Below are 23,085 nucleotides of genomic sequence, written 5' to 3'. Positions count from 1 at the left end.
TGTCATCATATAAAATTTGGATCCTGGCAAATTGGAGGCTCTGTTGGTGTATGATTTCTGTGTCCAAGAAATAGGCTGGTTGCCTGACCAGTGTTGCACTTTCTCTGAAGGGGCAAGTATGCAATTTGGGCATTCTTCTGGATTCAGCTCTGTCCCTAGAGGCCCAAGTGACCTTCATGACTAGACACGTGAGACTTGCCTGAAAATCTCCTCTAGCAGTTTTTAGTGGTATTAGGCAGCAAGCTTTGGACACCAGAAGTGTTAAGCGCTCGACCCTACCCCCAGTTGATCCTCCGATTCAAATATTCCCTTACCTGTGCATTCCGCTTCTCTTAACAAGTGCGGAGTTGCAAACTCCCATCCTTCTCCCATCCTTACATCTGAATAAACATGCTTAGGATTTTATGGTAAGCTTTAATAAATTTTGTCTGACAAGAAAAGGAAATATCAGTATGTATTCCTTCTGAGTTAGAAAATAGTAGGGCTCTCTCTCTCTCTACATACACACACACACACACACACACACACACGAGAATGAACTGCCCTGAGACCTCCAGGTGTAGTGCGGTATATAAATTCAATTAATAATAATAAAATTTTAAATACAGTGAAACCTCTACTTACCACCGCCTCTTCTTACGGTTGTTCCAAGTCGCAACCGTGGCAAACCTGGAACTGGCGGGTTTGCCACCGTTCGCACATGTGCAGGAGCAGCAATTGCCATTCGCGCATGTGCAGAAGCGGCAATCGCTTTTCGCACATGCACAGAAGCGGGCAATCGCCACCTGCACCTGCTCACAGCGGTGTGTCTCCCAGCAACCCGTTTTGACCTCTGGACGGACCTCCGGAACAGATTATGGTTGCAAATAGAGGTTCCACTGTAGATAGCTAGATAGCTAGATATATAGATACAGATATAGATATATAACACCTATTTTATTCTGTTGAAAATAATGTCAGCTATTGTCTTCCACTGGTAATACAGTGGTACCTCTGGTTACGTACTTAATTTGCCGAAGGTCACCCAGCAGCTGCATGTGGAGGAGCGGAGACGCGAACCCGGTTCCCCAGATTACGTGACTACCGCTCTTAACCACTACACCACACTGGCTCTCTCAGTCTTTCTCAGAGGAAAGACAGTTGCTAAAATGTAAATGACAGCAGCAAGTTGTTAATTTTAGCAGAAGATATAGTTTTCATAGCACCAGGATGACTGTCTAGAATCCTTAAGCGTTCTTCCTAGGAAGAATTATAATTAAAGTTGTTATGCCTCCATTTCAATCTGCTGTGCCCAATTTTTCATCCTATTTCACCCTTAATTATTACAGCAACTAAAATTCAATGTCTTCTCCCTTTAAGACTTTGTGATTGTGTTCATCAAAATCATAATCACTCCACTTTAAGGCATAATCCTGTTCTAAATTCCACTTTTCTCTCATACACGCTTTTTCAAAGAAAGATTTATACTCAGGTAACGAGCTACAGGACGGCTTCCCTGAGCCCAGTGGGGGGAACCTTTGGCCCTCCAGATGCTGGCCATTGACTAGGCTTTCTGAACAACATCTGGAGGACCAAAGGTTCTCCACACCAGATTTAGCTTCTGGATCAGAGTAAGTTATGTGAGTAGGGTAATTCATACACAAGTTGGAAAACATTTCATACTGAAATGTATAAATTACATGTTTGAGTTCTTTAGATCTTTAGGGTTCACAATTTAATGACACATAGGCTATCATTTTTTAGTTTTAAAGAAAGTGTCTATGTTACGCTATTTAAAGAAACACATGATTTTGACTTGATTAGGGAAAGTGGCAACTGAAGGCTATTGAATACTAAAATAATGTTGCAGGAGTTTGGGGGGAAATGCAGAGTTTTGAATAATTTTAGTTTATCTGTGTATTTATTTCAAAAACTTTAGCACACTGTCCAAGTTTTCTCACTTTTCCCAGGGTCATTCAGTCATTTTTCTGACCGTGCAAGGAGTAAGAAAATGGCAAGATAACTGGAGGTGCCCTGTCAGGATATTATAGAACTAAAGTGTCTACAGAAAGAATCATAACAGATGGTTTCAATAAAATAAAAATAGTATTTCTGACACATTTCAAATTCCACGGCTTTCAAATCCATGATACGAAACCATGTAAATTCCCCTAAGAAGTAACAGCAGCTAGTATGTTTTGAGATATTTATGTGTGTGCATCATTTATGTTTTCTTCCATTTCTTGTAGTTATATATGTGGTCTAATTAGTGACCAGCAACAATACCCCAGGTACAATTTAAATTTGTTGTTTAAAATAATGTGATTCAAGAGCTCACAAAGCCATGGCTGTGTTTGATACTTTTTTTAAGGGCTTATTTCTTTGAAAGCTACTTTCCCCCTCCAGCACTGAAGTGCTCCTCATCTTAAGTCCTGCTGTTTCTGCCTCCTGGTAAGCGGAGAGAGACCACAGGGGGATATCTGCAGCAGAGTCATCCCTAATCTGTTACTTGGGGTATGTTGCTAGTGGTGCAGGATTGGTGCTAGCAGAACCCCATGACTAGTGAGCTAAAAGGTAAAAGCCAATGTTTTAGGTTTGTTTTTAAAATGGCATCTGTGGATGAGTTAAAGCAAAGCACCCCCAGACTTATGCAACCCATTGATCTGTAATGCTTCATGTGGTTTCCTTAGGGGGGGGGATGTACATCTAAATGCATTTTTCATTATGATGGCAGTGTGCCAGGAGACAGCCCCACTCATTTGCTGCTAATAAAGTGTCCATATTATAGCAGGGCAGATATGATTTAAAACCTTCACGTCAGATACAGTAAATCAGAGAGTGAGCAGGTGACTTCCTTTCCATAACAGTTGGAAACCCATTTTTTCTCACCGTGAATGTAGTCCCTCCTCCCTCTTTGAAGGCTTTATCTCTTTTCTTTAAAATGCTGTGCAAGACAAACTGGGGACTACGGTACTCTTTCCTTGCTTGATTTATATATTCTGTTGTCACCTCCCTGAGATAAAAAAGAAAGCAAAACAAATGGCTTGCACCCCGAAAGGAGAAAGGGAAAGGGAGCGAGCGCAAAGCTCTTACTGCAGGCTTCAAAAAAGGCAGGCTGTCCCTTTTCTTCTAACACTGTGCAGCCCTCCCCTGAGCAGCAGCAAGCAGCCTGATGCTCTGCTCAAGCACATTTGGTATGCATGAGCACTCCTGGTGTTTTCTTAAGGAGGATCGGTGGCTAAAGCAGATTCACTTGGCCAGCCTTTCAGCCAAGTTACAGGAGGCATCTGCCTCATGGAATTGCAGGTGTGGACATCTAATGGACATGGGATGCCAACACCGTGGAGGAGCAGCTGTTTTGTAGGCATTTGTGTGGTTTGCATTATATTATTCCAGTGGAATTTTTGAGGGTCATGAGTCAAAGTGATGCTCCTCGGCCACTAAACTGGACCATTCGGAAGCTGTGCCATGCTGCCTTTCTTCCATCTGTCAGGCTACTTAAGGTACTGTAAAACCATCACATTTTTACTCTCAGTGATCTTGTTTTCACCCATTTCTCACATTGTGTCACTAGGATGCAAATCTACAATTAACCTTCAGTTCTCCAATTTAGGATATACTTCTGGTCATTGTAGAAATTATGTTGCTCACATACAGGTAGGAAAATTGCATTTGTAGTACTGGAGGGCATATTTAGCACCGAAACTGTCTTCTAAGATGCATTTAATGCTCGTGTGGTATAAGGGATGTTTGAAAGGGCAAGGAAAATTGGATCTGTGGAATGTGTATGAATTGTGAGAAGTCTCAGCAGCTGTCAGTTTCAATTACTTACATAGTTTCCAGCATCACCTGTGAGCACATTACATTATGACGTTCAGCGTTAGCAATCTCTGCTAATTTTTTAATGTAGCTTATATAAATGGTTGGTTTGAAATTCTTACATGGTGATTGAGGTCAGACTCTGGCTAGAGGAAAACTTTATGTTTTCTTTTAAATGCATTAACAAACATGTTTTGGGTTTCTGGAAGCATTCTTCAATGATTGGACTATGTCTTGTTTCAAAAAATAGTAGCAAAAGCCCCATGTATTTCAGTGGGTTTTGTTCTATGAGAATATGCTGAGCACTAGATTTCTGTTTTGATCTGAGTATACACAATTTTGTAGGGTACCACTGACAATACTATACCCAGTTTAGCAAATTTTAAAGAAACATCTATTGAGCAGCAAGTCTTCAGAACTGTGCTTTATTATACATATACAGTAGCCTGGTCCCATGTACTATTCCTTGGAGGACATCCCCACCAACTGCATAGGATTGCAGCCCAACTACACATGACGTGTGGCTGCATGATTCTTCCCATGTGGGCAAGAGAGAAGGAAAGAGAAGCTGAGAAGCAGAGTGAGGACGCTGGCAGGGAGGACCTTTCACTCCCTCCCTCTGTCCCATTTATCTCTCCAAGATTGCCCAACCCAACCCCCAACCCCCCATGGATGGCAGCAAAAGGTTAAACAGCCCCTCCCCCTAATGCTTTCTCACTGTCCCTCACAACTTCTGGGGCTGCTTTTCAGAAAGAGAGAAAACCAAGCTGCAAAAGCACCTCAGGAAAAGAATCACATAATGCCAGTTTTGTGTTGCTTGATCTTTATTATGTTTGTTTGTTTATAAACAGCATATTGACATTGTACACCATAAATGGATGCAGTAGGAGGCCATGACATGTGATGTGGCTACACATGTTTATTTTAGGGAGCTAGACCACCCATCACAGTTTTCTGCCACATGCGCACATGATGGAAAAGATGTGTGTAGTCATTTCAGACTCAAGTGTGTACACTCTATAAGCCATACAGTCATAATTCATAAGGTGACCTCCATAGTTATGAGGCCAGTCTGTTTGGTATGAACTATAATCTTAACTTTTCATTGGACTTTAAAAATAACCCAAAGGTGTGGTGTTTGGGCATATATTCAAATGTAAATTTTGGTCCATCAGTTGTGTAGTTCTTTTGAAACAAACAAAAAGAAAATGAATATATAGATAACTATCTAAAATGTGTAATAGTTGAGTTTTTATTTTAGGGGTTTTTTTGAGGTCCATGACTAGTTATTGCAGTAAGTGATTTGAATAAGCTGCTGCAATTGTGCCATGGCAGTTCTTAACTGGACATTTGGAACTTATTCTAGTAAAAGTTGCTGCTTCTTTTTATCTGCAGTAAAAATTGATTATGTGGGCAGTGTATGACAATAGGTCAGAATATGAATTATCATTTCATGAAAATAGTTGGTACATACACCAGATAGGTTTAATTTATAACATAGGAAGCTCTTATAGAATTTTATCAAGTTTGGGCAGGGACTGTATTACATGGGAAAGTTAACTGAGCAAGTGCCACTAAGTTTTTCCAAGTAAGTGTGCACAGGATTGCAGCCTTCAATATTTTTATATTCCTGGAGAAAAGAAGACATAGGTACATACTGATAAGCCCTTTTGATTGTTTAAATGTTAGTGATATTTTGTTAAATAAATGTTGCACCATACACAGAGATCTTAATTAATAATAGAAACCTGTATTTGTGAAATTGTGAAAATACAGCTTGTTATGCAACTTTTAACAAGAAGTTTAGGGTGATGCAAGGAAAGCTCATTTCTCTGCATATAAGAACAAGCTCCCTTCTACATGGAAAGGAGAGGGAGCTTTAGACTTCTAGGATAAGCTGTGGCATACACATAGGACACACTTCAATGGGACTGGTTCCTGTGTTCAGTTCACAATAAACTAAAACTGGGTCAATTTACATGAACCAGGTGTGTTTTTATCACCTTTGCCCTTCAAAGTTTATATCAGAAATCCATACAACCCCCTTTTTTCTTTTTTTGAAGCAAAGCTTCCTCAGAGTGTACTGAGAATTTCCTTGAAAAAATAATGACACACTTTGTTTGAACTTTTATAACCCCTGCATTACTAAGACCCTGGTCCTGTGCTCTTGTGTGCTACAAGTTCAGCGTAGCACAAGAGCATCCCAGTGAAGATTTCTGTGCCTGCTCCAGGCCTGCATTGCTCAGGCTACAGCCCAAGCCTCCTTTGTCCCAGACAGAGTTTGTGTCTTGCTGGGTGGGGGTCTCCCCCTTTCCAGCCCTGCTGGCCTCCACTGGTGGAATGATACAAGCATTACTCTGCTGGTGGAGATCTTCCCATTCCACCCATTAGATCAACAGGCAGGTGTTCCACTTCTGGATCCACGGAAAACCCCAAAATGGGGCATCATGGGAGCAGGGAAGGGGAGAGGCTAAGGCCACTGGATCCCAAACTTGCCACAATGTCATCACTTGATGGCATAGGATTGCAACCCAAGGCTGGCACGGCAGTTTTTTTATGCCCTGACCAGCTTCTAAGGCTGTGGCTGTGGCAGCATCTCCACTGCTCTCTCATACACCGCAGCTGCATAGCCCAGGATTAATTGAGGAAGCAGCACTTTTTAATATCTCCTGACTAATTTACTAGGAAGGGTAAACATTCCCAGAGTGGAGAGCAGGAAACTGGGTTAGCTGGGCTTTTATGAGTCCACTTGGCTGTCCTCTCTGACTCTGCCACATTGTGTAGCGGAGCTCCCTGGGCTGAGACTCTCCAGGTTTTGGAAGATTATTGGGATAAACTGAGCTGCTTCTGAGAATTCTCCAGAAATGCTCGAAAAGAAAAAGGCCATCTCAGACCACATTGTTGAGGTTTGTTAGTCAGTGCAGCTTACAGGAGACATGAACAGGTTGACCATGTGATTATTTTTCAGGTGGTAACATTGTTCACTGGGCTAGTACATTGGAAGCCAAACGTGAAGGAGGAAAAATAAAAAGTTGACAAATGCTGCAATCTAGAAAGTTGTAGGACCAGTTCTGCCTGCCTATCAGGGTTTTTACGGATTCTTATTTCAGTAATAGCAACTCATCACCGGTGGGAGGGGAGAGAAATCCACAGCCAAGGGGCCTTCCAACCCCCCCCCCCCAGCCTCTCCTTGTTTTCAGCTTTCTGCAAGGCTTTTGAAACTTAGGAGAAATTGGGAAGCTATTTACAGTATAACAACAACAAATTATTTATACCCCGCCCATCTGGCTGAGTTTCCCCAGCCACTCTGGACGGCTCTCAATCGAGTGTTAAAAACAATACAGCATTAAATATTAAAAACTTCCCTAAACAGGGCTGCCTTCAGATGTCTTTTAAAAATAGGATAGTTGCTTATTTCCTTGACATCTGATGGGAGGGCGTTCCACAGGGCAGGCACCACTACCGAGAAGGCCCTCTGTCTGGTTCCCTGTAACCTCACTTCTCGCAATGAGGGAACTGCCAGAAGGCCCTCGGCACTGGATCTCCGTGTCCGGGCTGAACGATGGGGTTGGAGATGCTCCTTCAGGTATACTGGGCCGAGGCCGTTTGGGGCTTTAAAGGTCAGCACCAACACTTTGAATTGTGCTTGGAAACATACTGGGACCAATGCAGATCTCTCAGGACTGGTGTTATATGGTCCCGGCGGCCACTCCTAGTTACTAGTCTATCTGCCGCATTCTGGATTAATTGCAGTTTCCAGGTCACCTTCAAAGGTAGCCCCACATAGAGCGCATTGCAGTAGTCGAAGCAGGAGATAACTAGAGCATGCACCACTCTGGCGAGACAGTCCGCAGGCAGGTAGGGTCTCAGCCTGCGTACCAGATGGAGCTGGTAGACAGCTGCCCTGGACACAGAATTAACCTGTGCCTCTCTGGGCAGCTGTGAGTCCAAAATGACCCCCAGGCTGCACACCTGGTCCTTCAGGGGCACAGTTACCCCATTCATGACCAGAGAGTCCTCCACACCAGCCCGCCCCCTGTCCCCCCCAAAACAGTACTTCTGTCTTGTCAGGATTCAACCTCAATCTGTTAGCCGCCATCCATCCTCCAATCGCCTCCAGGCACTCACACAGGACCTTCACCGCCTTCCCTGGTTCTGGTGCAGGACTGATGGCTCTTTTCAGATGGAGGAACAAAAGTAAAGTGTGCATGGCCAAGGCCTTGGTGGATATTTTTCTTTTTCTCTATATTATGGCAGACTGCTATTTGGTTCTTTTGAACTCTTAAATGATAATATTTGTATATGTGTTTTCCAGGTGTACTTACCTTCCCCCCTTTTGTTGTTATGACATCAGGTTAGCTGGGCAACCCAGTCCGATGTGTGGGCTGGCAAAATTATGTTATTTTATTTATTTATTTATTTATTTATTTATTTTATTAAGCAATAATGCTGACTGATAGAAAACATATATCAAATTGCCAAAGAGAATCATCATGGGCATCTCCATTGCCAAGCATAGTATGTAATTCCCTCCCCAATCAAATCTGATTTTTTTCCATATACTTTTTCATATTAAACCAATGATAAAGATAAAATCACACTTGGATTTTTCACCTTCAATATGGCAGTTCATTTACCTGCTTGATTTATGTTAATTCCCTGTAGTAAATAGTTACTGCATTAATATCTTAGCTGTGTTACCACAGAACATTAATCCTACAGGGTTTTGTTAAATACTTAGTATTGAGCAGGTGATCTCTAGGTTAATTATTGTCATGCTGCATGAAACTATTAAAACATTCTCAGCTGCACAACAGTGAATGAAATGTGGGACACTCAATGGCCTGATTTTATTTGGCTAAGGAGGGGTCATTCACCGTTGCTGACCAGCTGGACCATCTTCAAATCAGTTGCTTGTATTTTCATTCCAGGCAAACATAGCTGTTCTACCTCAACTTACTAACACTGTCAGTGTTCATACAATTGTCTCCTCCGCCCATTAGGATTCCATTTTATCAACAAGCAAACAGACTATTAAGGATTTAGTGTGCTATAATATTTGAACGATTTATTGAATTGGATGCATTTACATACTATTTAGCTCAAGAACTTGAACCTAGAACCTCATGGTGTGAGACCAAAGTCTTAACTTAGCTAGAACTCTATGCTCAGACCCAAAAGCCCTCTTCAAACATAACAAGGAAATAATATTCATGATGTGTAGCATCGTTCTTGGCATCTGTCTCTCTCAAGAGACAATGGAGTCTGCCCCTGGGGAAGTCAAATGGCTATCTTAGCAGCACCAAGCCTGGGCAGTGCCCAGGCGACAAGACCCCCACCTTGGCCTCACTGATGTGCTCCAAAGAAAAGCAGAGCAAGCCACTCAGGATTTGTGTAGGGTTTACTCCTAAACCTTTTCTTTTCCTGAAGATGTCCCACAAGGCAGCAGAGGTTTAGGGTCAGAGTTTTCCTTCTAGATGACCTACTTTCCCAGGTTGAAGAGCCCTGTCTGCTGCTCACTTCCCTCTACAGCACATACAGAAACTGCCTTCTTGACCATTGGTCTTTTCCTTTCAATCCACCAGAGTCTGCCTTTGTGTGCAGGGCAAGTCCCTAACTCACTGAGGGTTTGAGACCTAGTGGCTGCCCTCAGCTGGGCAGCCAATCACAGCTGTTGCCTGCGGTGTGGCTACTGTCCTATGCTGACAGTTTCTTGGAGTTGCAGGTGAGAACTGAGTGCAGGGAGCAACTGTGGGCAAACAACCCCAGAAGGAGCACAACGTGCCCCTGCCAGAGGTACTACCCCTCCCCTCATACCCCATACAGTTACCATGCAGCATCCTACAGCAAACACCCCTTACAGCAACAGTTTCCTGTTAATGAAGGGCATTATGAAGCCTTTGGTTGGCTGGACAATGCATCAATCCTAGGAATATTAACCATCTGGCTTTCTGGCCTGTTGTTGTTGTTGTTGCTGCTGCTGCTGCTGCTGCCTAGTTCAACCCTCAACTTTCGAATGTCCTGCTCTCCAAGTTGTAAGTTGTGAGGTTTTGATTTCCTAGATAAGCAATGGAGCTGTCCAGCAGTGTATTCGAAATGTTTTAAGGACATCAGAGGAGCTGTCCAGCCCGGAAGGTAGAGCTGGGTTCGAAGCAGATCTCGTCAACTCCCTGCACCCCCACCTTTCTTTGTGTCCCCCCCTTTGCCATCTGCATGAAATTAGGCCAAGGGGAGTATCGGATTAGAGGCAAACCTCCATGCAATCCTAGAGCTGTAGGATGCCCACCAGCTTGCCTACCCTTGGTCTAGAAACAAGAACCTGACAAGTCTGTGTACAGTGTGTCTCCCAGCTCTGCCCACATGTTGGGTGGCTCTTGGGCTGGTATCCCAGAATCCTCCAGGCCCTGAACCTATTGAGATCCACTTGCAGAGCCAAAATCAGGCATGACACTGAGTTGGAGAAGAGCATTCCAGGTTTATTTAACCCATAGGTTTGGGCATGAACCTAATCTTTCTAGGGTGTTCCTGTAGTACTCATATTTCAGACATCCTTTTTTGTTGTTGCATACTATCAGTAAGAATATTTAAGTGTCTGTCCTCTTTTTATGTAACCTGTGATGAGCAAACATATCTGTTTTTGGGTCATTATTTGTTTTACATATTAAATACAGATCTTTCAAATACTGTGGCCCTTGAACTTCAACTTATTTGAATTGTTTATTTGTTTTTAAAGTAAGTTGTTCATTTTCTAATTTTAATAACGCTATTAGTAGCGCTTATTGAAATAGCAGAACTCGCTGCTAGTCACATGTCATGTCAAAACACAGTCCCAGTTGGTTTTCTGTCATAAATCTAAAAGCTGTTTTATTTAGGGTCGACAAAATTTGCATCTTCAATTAAAGTTAATGTCTGGGTTTCAGCATCTTGAGTGAACCAGGAGACATCATGGTGTTTGTGTACCAGCTGGAGAAGCAATAGCCAGATGGAAGTCTTAATAGACTTTTTAAAAAGCTGATATGCATGCTGCTGCTGAAAAATAGTTTAGTAACATCATCAGTAACTTAACAGGTCCTGTGGTAGAAATTTCAGTGGTTGTATCTCTGGAAATGGCAATCAATGTTATGCACATACGCAATAAAAATTATACGTGCCATTGGGATAGGAGTAGGTAACCTTTCTTTCAAGATCTGCATTTCCTTGGAAGTAATCTCTAACAATCATATGCTGGAAGTGAGTGGATTCCTCTCCTCTCTCAGGCAGCCTGTTGTCTCTCATTTTTCACTCCTTCCCATCTGCATGATTTAGAATGATGTCTGCAAGTTGCAGCTTCCCCGCCCCCACCATCGGAAAGAAACATGGACAAAAAGTTAGGGAGAAACTATGTTAAGGTAGGCACAGATCATTCCACATTCATAGAATCATAGAATAGAATCATAGAATCATAGAGTTGGAAGAGACCACAAGGGCCATCGAGTCCAACCCCCTGCCAAGCAGGAAACACCATCAGAGCACTCCTGACATATGGTTGTCAAGCCTCTGCTTAAAGACCTCCAAAGTAGGAGACTCCACCACACTCCTTGGCAGCAAATTCCACTGTCGAACAGCTCTTACTGTCAGGAAGTTCTTCCTAATGTTTAGGTGGAATCTTCTTTCTTGTAGTTTGGATCCATTGCTCCGTGTCCGCTTCTCTGGAGCAGCAGAAAACAACCTTTCTCCCTCCTCTATGTGACATCCTTTTATATATTTGAACATGGCTATCATATCACCCCTTAACCTCCTCTTCTCCAGGCTAAACATGCCCAGCTCCCTTAGCCGTTCCTCATAAGGCATCGTTTCCAGGCCTTTGACCATTTTGGTTGCCCTCCTCTGGACACGTTCCAGTTTGTCAGTGTCCTTCTTGAATTGTGGTGCCCAGAACTGGACACAGTACTCCAGGTGTGGTCTGACCAGAGCAGAATACAGTGGCACTATTACTTCCCTTGATCTAGATGCTATACTCCTATTGATGAGGCCCAGAATTGCATTGGCTTTTTTAGCTGCCGCGTCACACTGTTGGCTCATGTCAAGTTTGTGGTCAACCAAGACTCCTAGATCCTTTTCACATGTACTGCTCTCAAGCCAGGTGTCACCCATCTTGTATTTGTGCCTCTCATTTTTTTTGCCCAAGTGCAATACTTTACATTTCTCCCTGTTAAAATTCATCTTGTTTGTTTTGGCCCAGTTCTCTAATCTGTCAAGGTCGTTTTGAAGTGTGATCCTGTCCTCTGGGGTGTTAGCCACCCCTCCCAGTTTGGTGTCATCTGCAAATTTGATCAGGATGCCCTTGAGTCCATCATCCAAGTCGTTGATAAAGATGTTAAATAAGACCGGGCCCAAGACAGAACCCTGTGGCACCCCACTAGTCACTTTTCTCCAGGATGAAGAGGAACCATTGATGAGCACCCTTTGGGTTCGGTCAGTCAGCCAGTTACAAATCCACTGAGTGGTAGCAGAGTCAAGACCGCATTTTACCAGCTTCTTTACAAGAATATCATGGGGCACCTTGTCAAATGCCTTACTGAAATCAAGGTAGGCTATATCCACTGAGTTCCCTTCATCTACCAGGCTTGTAATTCTGTCAAAAAATGAGATCAGGTTAGTCTGACATGACTTATTTTTCAGAAATCCATGCTGACTATTGGTGATCACAGCATTCCTTTCTAGGTGCTCACAGACTGTTTGCTTAATGATCTGCTCCAGAATCTTCCCTGCTATTGATGTCAGACTGACTGGGCGGTAATTATTTGGGTCCTCTCTTTTCCCCTTTTTGAAAATAGGGACAACATTTGCCCTCCTCCAGTCTGCCGGGACTTCGCCTGTTCTCCAGGATTTCTCGAAGATGACTGCCAGTGGTTCTGAGATCACATCTGCCAGTTCTTTTAATACTCTTGGATGCAGTTCATCTGGCCCTGGAGACTTGAATACATCTAAACTAGCCAAATATTCTTGTACTGTCTCCTTAGTTATTCTGGGCTGTGTTTCCTTTGCTGAATCATTTGCTCCAAATTCTTCAGGTCGGGCATTGTTTTCTTTATCGGAGAAGACTGAGGCAAAGAAGGCATTGAGGAGTTCAGCCCTTTCTGTGTCCCCTGTTTGCATTTCACCATCTTCTCCTCTGAGTGACCCCACTGTTTCTTTGTTCTTCCTTTTGCTACGAACATACCCATAAAAGCCTTTTTTGTTGCTTTTAACCTCTCTAGCGAGCCTGAGTTCATTCTGTGCTTTAGCTTTTCTGACTTTGTGTCTACACGTGCTGGCTATTTGTTTGAATTCTTCTTTGGTGGTTTCCCCCCTTTTCCATTTTTTGTACACATCCTTTTTTAATCTTAATTCAGTTAAAAGTTCTTTAGATAGCCACCCTGGCTTCTTTAGGCACCTTCCATGTTTCCGTCTCATTGGTATTGCCTGACGTTGTGCTTTTACTATCTCCCTCTTAACAAACTCCCAGCCATCATGAACTCCCTTTCCTTTTAGTATTACTGTCCATGGGATCTCACCCAGCACTTCCCTAAGTTTTATGAAGTCGGCTTTCTTAAAGTCAAGAAATTGAGTCCTAGTATGCTTGGCTGCTCCTTTCCGCTGTATGGTAAACTTCAGAAGAGCATGATCACTCGCGCCTAATGATCCTTCCACTTCTACCCCACTAACCAGGTCATCAACATTGGTTAGGACCAGATCTAAAATGGCTGTTCCTCTTGTTGCTTCTCCCACTTTCTGGACAATGAAGTTGTCTGCAAGGCCAGTGAGGAATCTGTTTGACCTTATGCTCTTGGCTGAGTTTGACGTCCAACAAATATCCGCGTAATTGAAGTCCCCCATTACTACTATCTCCCTTCCTTTTGCATGCTTGGCCATCTGTTCCAGGAAGGCATCATCTATGTCCTCCGTTTGGCTTGGGGATCTATAGTAAACTCCCACAATGAGGTCTCTGTTATTCTTCTCTCCCTTAATTTTGACCCAAATGCTCTCACATTGGCTTTGAGGTTCTAAATCTTGGATCTCTTCACAGGTATACACATCCCTGACATATAACGCCACTCCTCCTCCTTTCTTGTCTGGTCTGTTTCTCTGAAATAGATTGTATCCCCCCATTATTACATTCCAATCGTGGGACTTATCCCACCAGGTTTCAGTGATGCCTATTATGTCATATTTAGTTTGCTGTACCAAGAGCTCAAGCTCATCTTGTTTATTTCCCATGCTTTGCGCATTAGTGTACAGACATTGAAGTCCATTAATCATTCCCCCGTGTCTCTTATTTAAGGATTTTTTCCTCCCACCACTAGGTCCGCGTGCTGTTTGCTCCATTTGGTCTATGACATTCAAAATACTATCTCTGATTTAACAGTATACAGTGGTACCTCGAGTTAAGAACTTAATTCTTTCTGGAGGTCCGTTCTTAACCTGAAACTGTTCTTAACCTGAAGTACCACTTTAGCTAATGGGGCCTTCCGCTGCCACCATGCCACTGCCGCACAATTTCTGTTCTCATCCTGAAGCAAAGTTCTTAACCCAAGGTACTATTTCTGGGTTAATGGAGTCTGTAACCTGAAGCGTCTGTAACCCAAGGTTACCACTGTACTAGTGTTTAAAATACCATAGTCTTATTAAAAAAACCATTTGCTAAGGACGTTTCTACTGTTCACTTTGCTGGTCTCACTGTATATTTTGACTTGTTGTTTAGTCGTTTAGTCGTGTCCGACTCTTTGTGACCCTATGGACCATCTGTCTCCTGAGAAATCTCTATGTGGGCCAAGAAGCTACAGTTAGAACTGGATATGGAATAACTGATTGGTTCAAAATTGGGAAAGGAGTACGGCAAGGCTGTATATTGTCTCCCTGTTTATTTAACTTATATGCAGAATTCATCATGCAGAAAGGCTGGGCTGGATGAATCCCAAGCAGGAATTAAGATCGCCGGAAGAAATATCAACAACCTCAGATATGCAGATGTCACAACCTTGATGGCAGAAAGTGAGGAGGAATTAAAGAACCTTTTAATGAGGGTGAAAGAGGAGAGCGCAAAATATGGTCTGAAGCTCAACATCAAAAAAACTAAGATCATGGCCACTGGTCCCATCACCTCCTGGCAAATAGAAGGGGAAGAAATGGAGGCAGTGAGAGATTTTACTTTCTTGGGCTCCATGATCACTGCAGATGGTGACAGCAATCACGAAATTAAAAGACGCCTGCCATAACTAATATAATTATTAACATTAGCTACCTCTAAATGGTCATGATGTCAGATCTCAATGAAGGCACGCTGTCATTGGAGGTTGTATTATGGAGAAACTGCATTCAGGGCCCTGTCTGTTCAGCCTTCAGTTAATGGGAGCTACCTCCTCCCATTTTCCCACCACAACAGGCATTAACTCCCCCATACCACCATATCCTGAGGGTTTTCTAAGGGCAAATAGAACAGAACTGGACAGCCCTATTGCCCCACTTTCTTTTGCATTTATTTAATAAATATATATCTTGCCTCTCAATGAGATTCCTTACAAGGTGGCCACTGTAGCTTTTAAAAATATCTATGGTATCCTGATTCTGCAAGTATTTAGAATCAGTGACCCATTCTATTTCATTCCTTTCCATAATTTTTAGCTGATTCCTGATTTCAATTTTTATATGCCTTTTATTGTATGGTTTCATGTATAATTTTTGTAAGTTATTGTTACTTTTTATGAATAGTGATACACACACACACAAACAAAAAGTGCTAGTGATTTGTGGATGGGGAGGTGGGAAATAAGGACATATCTGATTATATAAAGTTGCTTAGGCCTGACCGACTTACTTAGTTGTCAGTATGAAGCCTATGGATTGGCCAACCTAAGATTACCACTCAAGCCATGACCTTCATCCCCTGCCTAGTCTGCATCTTCTTCCTACTTCACTTCCAAATTCAGCCATTAACCTCCTGATTATACATGGACTTGGCTTGGTCAAGCCCTGACCATGGACACTGAGATTGGGGTGTCCCTAACACATAACTGAAATTTGGTACACATGTAGATCCTTGGATTGCTATATACATCTAATCAGGCATCTCTGCCCCCTTCTTTCAAAATTCATCATTGTGACTTCTGTATTCTGTCAGTGCAAACATTTCTGGTTGTTAGATGGAATATTCTCTTCTCTCCCCACCCCCCAATACCCTGTTCTGAAGACTGTTCCAAGCCTCCTTGAGCAGATTTGGAAACATTTTTTTTTTTTTTTGGGGGGGGGGAGTCCTGTTGCACTGATGGAACTCATTGCACTGGCTTCCACCACTGCAACAACTTAGTTGAATCAGTCCCATCAAATGTACCCTGTGACAGCACCCAGCAGTCTGGGACAAACAACCAAGGTACAGGTGAAGTTCAAAGCAGTGATGGTCAGGAATTTAAGTCTGGACACAGGTTGGTCACACGTGTGGATATATTCTGTCTCCATGCTCTCTTTAAAAACATCTAAAATGGGTGGGTAAATACCCAGCAGCTGACAGGGACATACAGCGCTTTATGATAAAGCAGTTCCAGATCTGTGTCCAGTTCTGGGCACCACAATTCAAGAAGGACACTGACAAACTGGAACGTGTCCAGAGGAGGGCAACCAAAATGGTCAAAGGCCTGGAAACGATGCCTTATGAGGAACGGCTAAGGGAGCTGGGCATGTTTAGCCTGGAGAAGAGGAGGTTAAGGGGTGATATGATAGCCATGTTCAAATATATAAAAGGATGTCACATAGAGGAGGGAGAAAGGTTGTTTTCTGCTGCTCCAGAGAAGCGGACACGGAGCAATGGATCCAAACTACAAGAAAGAAGATTCCACCTAAACATTAGGAAGAACTTCCTGACAGTAAGAGCTGTTCGACAGTGGAATTTGCTGCCAAGGAGTGTGGTGGAGTCTCCTTCTTTGGAGGTCTTTAAGCAGAGGCTTGACAACCATATGTCAGGAGTGCTCTGATGGTGTTTCCTGCTTGGCAGGGGGTTGGACTCGATGGCCCTTGTGGTCTCTTCCAACTCTATGATTCTATGATTCTATCTAATGGTGGTTTTATTGAACAGGTTTAAATTAGATAACAAGGGAAGCCTCTAGCGTCCCCATCCCCCCATGTTCAGTGCTTTAGGCACTATTCAGTGGCCCTCTTATTCCTGTGACAGACACCTTAATGCAACTGGAAGCATCCTCCCAGTCTTCCTTTCCCACTGCCCACCCTATCCACAAACTAGTCATTAGTTTCATGTCTGTACAAAGCCTTAACTCTCCTCAATCACTTCTAGCGTAAATGTCCCAAATTCTCCCAGTCCTCTGTATACCTCTATTTACAACTAACTGAGATTTTACTGTGCAATCCATGCTTGTATCCATCAGTTTGCTAATTAAATTGCTAAATCTTCAGCTAGATGTCCATCAGACATCTCCAACTGGGATGGTATGAGCTCTGTAAACCAGTTTCAGTTCACATGTGAGAACAGCGTAGTTTAGAAGTGGCACATTCTAGCTATAGAACTTGGCAATGCAAGATAAGTACAGATAAGCTTATGTCCCATTAAATAACCATCATAAGATGCCACAATAGAGCTGTTCCTACTGTAAGCCATGGGGCCTTGTTGCTTTTCTTATCGTGACTGGGGATATAAAAGGAATGAGATTGTTGCAAGAGAACATAGATAGACCACCTCTTGGTTTGACAGAGTTAAAAACATACTCCCAGTACTGCATGAATTGAAGTGTAAAGATGCTAGAAAGATTGTCTTTTATAAGTTGTGTAAAAATATAATTTGGTTGTATTTTATGGCCATTTGTCATGGTTTTGTGTTTTAGTGTAGTTTTCTGATATAGAGATGCATTGTTGCAGAACTGTGGCAAAGTAGGATTACTGCTAGAAGTCCTGCTCACTCTGGGACCTATTTAGAAATATTAATTTTGCAACCCTACACCAGTTTACCTTATCTTTGCTTACAACCCTCAATTGCCAAACCCTGCCAATTTGGAGCAGTTAGTAGATGAGCTGCAACCAATAGGAATGCAATCAGTTCTTTATTTAGAAGGTCCTTCTGCCCTTCCTTAAAGGTTGCTCATAATACCTGTTGTGGCATGCACTGAATGAACTGTTTTGTGATCAAACTTGTTTCTTGAAAGACTGCAGTGCAAAATGTATTAACAGTAGTGGCAGTGCACCACTTATGGTCTAGCATCCCAATAGACACACACACACACACACACACACACACACACACACACACACAGCCTGGATTGTGGAGATGCTTGGGCATTGATCCAATTACATTTTCATGGGTTTTTTGAAAAGTCCACAGGTTTGAAATGGATAGAGAAGATTGGAATGTGCTCCTAGGAAGCAATCCTAACTTTTCATGATGAGAACTTGTAAAGCACCTCCTATGAAATGTTAGTATTCCCAAAGCACATCAGTATTTGTGGATGTGTATATAGATTCATGCCTTCTTTCCCATGGGTCTCCTTAGTTCTAAGGTTTCTCTCTATATATTGATTGGAATATTATTAGATGAGTTTTGTTCAGGTTCAGTTAAGCAATCCTTAATTGTACATAAAACTAAATGAACTTGTTTCAAATTACTCAGAAATAATTTATGCGTAATTTCTTTTTACATATTGACAGTTATGAGGAAAATATACTGTTGATCATATGTTTTGATTGTGCCATTACCAAGATACAGTATACACTGAATGAAAAATATATCTGAAATCGAGCGAGGAAAAGAATGTTAGGCATATTGGTGCTTTGCTTGCTGAAGCTTCTTGCTTTACAATATATTCTTATCTCTGCATGAATAGGGCAACAGCAATCACTAACATGAATAACATATTTAAAGGTTGTCATAACATTTTTGTATTAAATATAGGTTTCCTCATTCTTGTCATACATATAGCTTACAACTGCAACAGAGTATATAATGTGTACTTTGTATATAAAGGCACCAATCTTATATTCTCTGTCTCCATTCCCTCCTTAAGCAAGATGTAGTTAAACTGAGGGAAATGGCCGCTCACCTCTTTCTCTGGTGGGTGCGGGTTGTGGCCCTTCGCCCTGAGCTGCCATCCTTGGCAGCCAAAACCATGTGTTTGCCCGGAATTCTCCTGGCTGGTGGAATCAAAGCATGGGATTTGCCGCCCGAAGGCTGGCTTCAAAGAGGCCAATCCCAGGCCCCACCTGAGGGGCAGCTGAAGCTACATCTAGCCAGACAGAAACGCAAAAAAGCCAGCTGTATGTTGTTAAACAGGAGGCATAACACCTCTGTCTTTCAAGATTCAGACTCATTTTATTGCCGCACATCCAGTCCATCTAACAGCTCACCCCCCACCCCCATCCCAGTTCAGATGGAACAGAGAGATAGAGCTGGGTGTTACCTGCATATTGATGGCAATTCACTCCACATCTTTTGATGACAGCTCCTACAGGGGTCTTTTAAAGCTTAAATAGCATCAGGAGTGGCCCATGCTCTCCCGGCTTCTGAACATAGCACATCACTGGCACTTAGCAGAGGGAGATGCACAAGGAGCTTGGGCAGTGTGGTGGGGCAGAGCCCAGACAATGCTTTTGCTGCTATGCACTTGCATGGCCCCGAGTTGCTTGCCTTTCCCTCTCCAGTAAGTAACAGTGATGTGTTGTGTTCAGAAGGTTGACAGCTGTGGTGCCTCACCTACACCACTGCATGGGCAGCTGCTGAAAAGCATGGGGGACATCACAGGACAACTCCCATGGTGCCAAACAGTACGTTTCCAAGCACAATTTAAAGCCCTAAACAGCCCCGACTCAGTGTACCTAAAGGAGCATCTCCACCCCCATCATTCAGCCCAGACACTGAGGTCCAGCTCCGAGGGCCTTCTGCCAATTCCCTCACTGCAAGAAGTGAAGTTACAGGGAACCAGGCAGAGGACCTGGTAGCAGCGTCCTCCCTGTGGAACGCCCTCCCATCAGATGCCAAGGAAATAAACAACTATCTGACTTTTAGAAGACATTTAAAAGTCAAGGCAGCCCTGTTTAGGGAAGTTTTTAATGTTTGATGTTTTATCGTGTTTTTAATATTTTGTTGGAAGCCGCCCAAAGTGGCTGGGGAAATAATTTATTATTATTATTATTATTATTATTATTATTATTATTATTATTATTGCCTTCCATAGCTACTTTCTGGAAGCAGCCCTGGAGATAGGCGCAGGATCCCTGAACCTCCATCTGCCTGAGACATTCAAGAAATATACCATGGCCAACTGCATCAAGAGCCGCCAAGAAATCAAGGATACCCAGCAGGGTTGCACTCCCCCCAGCTTTCTCCTGACAAATGTTATCAACCAACTTTAGAGTTGGCTGAAGAATTTTGTGAGTGTCCTTTCATTCTACAAATCACTCTGAAGCCCTCCCAGGTGTCCTCTTCTGGACTTTTAAGTGTTGGGAGGCTACTTACCATGTACCTGTTTTTTGTTTTGTTTTTTTAATAAAAAGGGGTAAAAAGAAGAACTTCTCTTAAAACTAAAATCAGTGAGTGAACTAATCTCAAATCAAGAAGAATGGGAAACTGAGGATGTTTCAGAGCACTAGAGAAATGGGTGCATGATGAAGATGATGATGATGATTTATACCCTGCCCATCTGGCAGGGTTTCCCCCAGCCACTTTGGGTGGTTTCCAACACATATAAAAACATAATAAAACATCAAACATTAAAAACTTCCCAATACAGGGCTGCCTTCAGATGTCTTTTAAAAGTTGTGTAGTTCTTTAACTCATTGACATCTGATGGAAGGGCGTTCCACAGGGAGGGTGCCACTGCCAATGATGAATTAATGGAAAGCAAATACCGTACACAGACACAGCACCCTTGACCACCTCACAATTTCCACTGAAATTCTACAGGAATACTAAAGTGCCCTGCAAAGGAAGCATAAAACCAGAAATCTCTTTCATGGAGGAAGAAGAGTTTTCGAAAAAGATAGAGGACGGCACTTCTTAATACTAGCCTGGTGGAGACCCAAGTAAGGAAATTTGAAGAAAAGTGTGTGCTCACAGGCTGTCATTGTTTCATAATCTGAAGAGCTATGGTTTTGTAGAGCTTTTTATCCCGCAACAGAATGCTGCAACGCGTGTGCTCTGCTAGCCACACCAAACACGTGGCAAATAAATAGCCAGAGGAAAACATCTGCCATTCCTCTGCATGTTTTCATGGTGTTTCAAACACCCGAGGGCTGTGTCAGTAGCATGCTCTCGCTTGGGAATTATTTGCTGTGGTTGTCCTGCAGGGAAAGGGAGCGGGGAGAGAACTGCTTATGCACAAGTGCACCTGGCCATGGAGTTATGCATGTTATGGGCGGGATCCAGTTGATCCTCCAGCTCTGATAGAAGGGCTGTTGATACAGTGGATATGCCAGGGCTACCCAGTGAGCTTCATGGCTGAGTGGGGATTTGAACCCTGTGCTTCCAGGTCATAGTTTAAGCACAACACCACACCAGCTCAAAAAAAGATGTGTAAGAAGCAGAATCTCCAATGGAGATCAACCATTTCACTCAAAACCAAAGCATCCCTTACTGCTGTGAACAATTTAAACTTGGGTGTAAATCATCATCTCCTGAGTTATAAGAAACAAAATAAATAAAGGTGGTTCCCTTATGGTAAGTTGGTGCAGCAAAGTGGCTAAGTTCCAGTTAGGGAAAGTTCTGGTTTTAAATAAGCAGATGTGATTGTGGTCTTTGTTTTTAGCTCCCTTAAGGTTTCTGTCAAGAGCAAACCCAATTTTAAAGGACAGTTTTTACAGTCACAACACTGCATAGAGGGAAACCATACAAATTCTGTGGTATACGTTGTTCATAATTCTCGTGCTTGCCTCAAGATGCTTTGCTATTTAACTGCCATTTAAACATGCAATCAAAAAGTTCCAGTTGCTTCTCCTGTTATGAATATTTGTAGCATTTCTGAAGCAACATATGAAAATGACCTTAACATATATTCTTCAAACAGGAGGCCACACTTAAAAGCAACAGAATATGCCATAGTGACCGATTCGTATTATAAGACTCCTATGCTGTTATGTGGTATGTACTCCTTCTGAAAGGACTGCCAAGTGAGCAATTCAGGCCATAGGACCGTGAAGTGAAACAGAGTAATTTTCTTCCACCTGAATTGTTAAACAGACTAGGCTACAGTGCAGGAAGAGATGCCCTCAGGACACAGTGGAAATTTATGTCAAACTCTGTAATAAAGCATGAAATAAAGTCACTTGATAAAAACTTTCATCTTCCACTGGGGAAAAAATAGTGACATGAAACAGTTGGACATAAATGGCCTTCAGCACAGCAAACTTAACCTAAAGTATAGAATATATCTTAGATTATTATGCTAAAATCTTTATAAAAAAAGATCAGATTGGCTTTGCATCACTGTAGTATTTAATTCAGCAGAGTACATAAAAACTGTTACATTGAATGAACCCTATAATTCTTTTTCTACCCTTGGCCTTCAGATTTGAAGAGGGAAAACCTAATTAATTAGCTATTAAATTTAATATCCTTGGCAACCAAAGACAAGCAGTTATGGATATTTTACAGGCAAGAAATACAATTTTAAAAGACAGAGTTGTGATACAAAATTGCAGTGATGCACTGAGCTAAAGGTCTGTTTTGGACTGTTTTTACATCTTCTCATAATGCTAGATATATAGTTAGCAATTATCAGTGCTGCCAACACCAAATTACTCATAGAAAACATCACATATCAGTTGCAGCACGAGGCCCACTTAAAACACGGCTCCAAATAGCCCAGTAATGACGATGTGGATGAAACCAAACTGTCCTTGGTATTTCAAGTGAATATGCATACCAAAGGATTTGTGGACAACAGCTTGTCATCTGTGAATAAGTGCTTCATACAGCATGACTGTTTCCACCTCTCATCTCTCTGTTCTTGTTATGAAAGGAAAATGCGCTTTCATATGCTAACTTTCCTTATGAACCTAGGTTATGTGTCTCCACATCTACCCCTGAAATGTTACCACCTGAGAAGGACTGGGTTTTTTTACACTTTTTCTGGACATTTGAATAAGATTTGGGATGCTAGCTGCAAGCAAGGCTTCTGTTAAGTATGCAATGATGGTTTTTAAACAAACAAAGGAAAATAGAGAACTTTAAACATCATGCCATTTATCAATGACCTGACAAACTACCAGCTTCGTGATTTATATTGTATCAAGAAACATTATTGATTTCTAATAAGATTCTTGAGAAAAATGTTTCAA

The 23,085-nt window shown here is 42.3% G+C and overlaps 1 protein-coding gene across 9 annotated transcripts in view; it reads left to right on the top strand.

Moving 5' to 3' along the window:
* The window catches only part of TRPM3 (transient receptor potential cation channel subfamily M member 3), a gene marked incomplete at its 5' end in the record, with an annotated part of 449,010 nt that overhangs the window by 145,272 nt on the left and 280,653 nt on the right, over positions 1-23,085 (top strand). For 3 of the 9 annotated variants that reach the window (XM_081213519.1, XM_081213520.1, XM_081213518.1), the window contains one exon: positions 2,897-3,482. The exons of 3 other annotated variants lie outside the window; for them this stretch is intronic. In XM_081213519.1, coding sequence (XP_081069645.1) covers positions 3,393-3,482 — 90 coding nt within the window. Of the gene's footprint in view, positions 1-2,896; positions 3,483-23,085 lie in introns of those variants that run through there. 3 more of the 9 variants (XM_081213524.1, XM_081213523.1, XM_081213525.1) reach the window with 2 other exon arrangements.

This window comes from Podarcis bocagei (genome assembly GCF_964188305.1).
Source record: "Podarcis bocagei genome assembly, chromosome: 11".
Taxonomy (NCBI): Eukaryota; Metazoa; Chordata; class Lepidosauria; order Squamata; family Lacertidae; genus Podarcis; species Podarcis bocagei.
The sequence above is the reverse complement of the archived record's forward strand: the minus strand, read 5'-3'. Positions and strand labels throughout refer to the sequence as shown.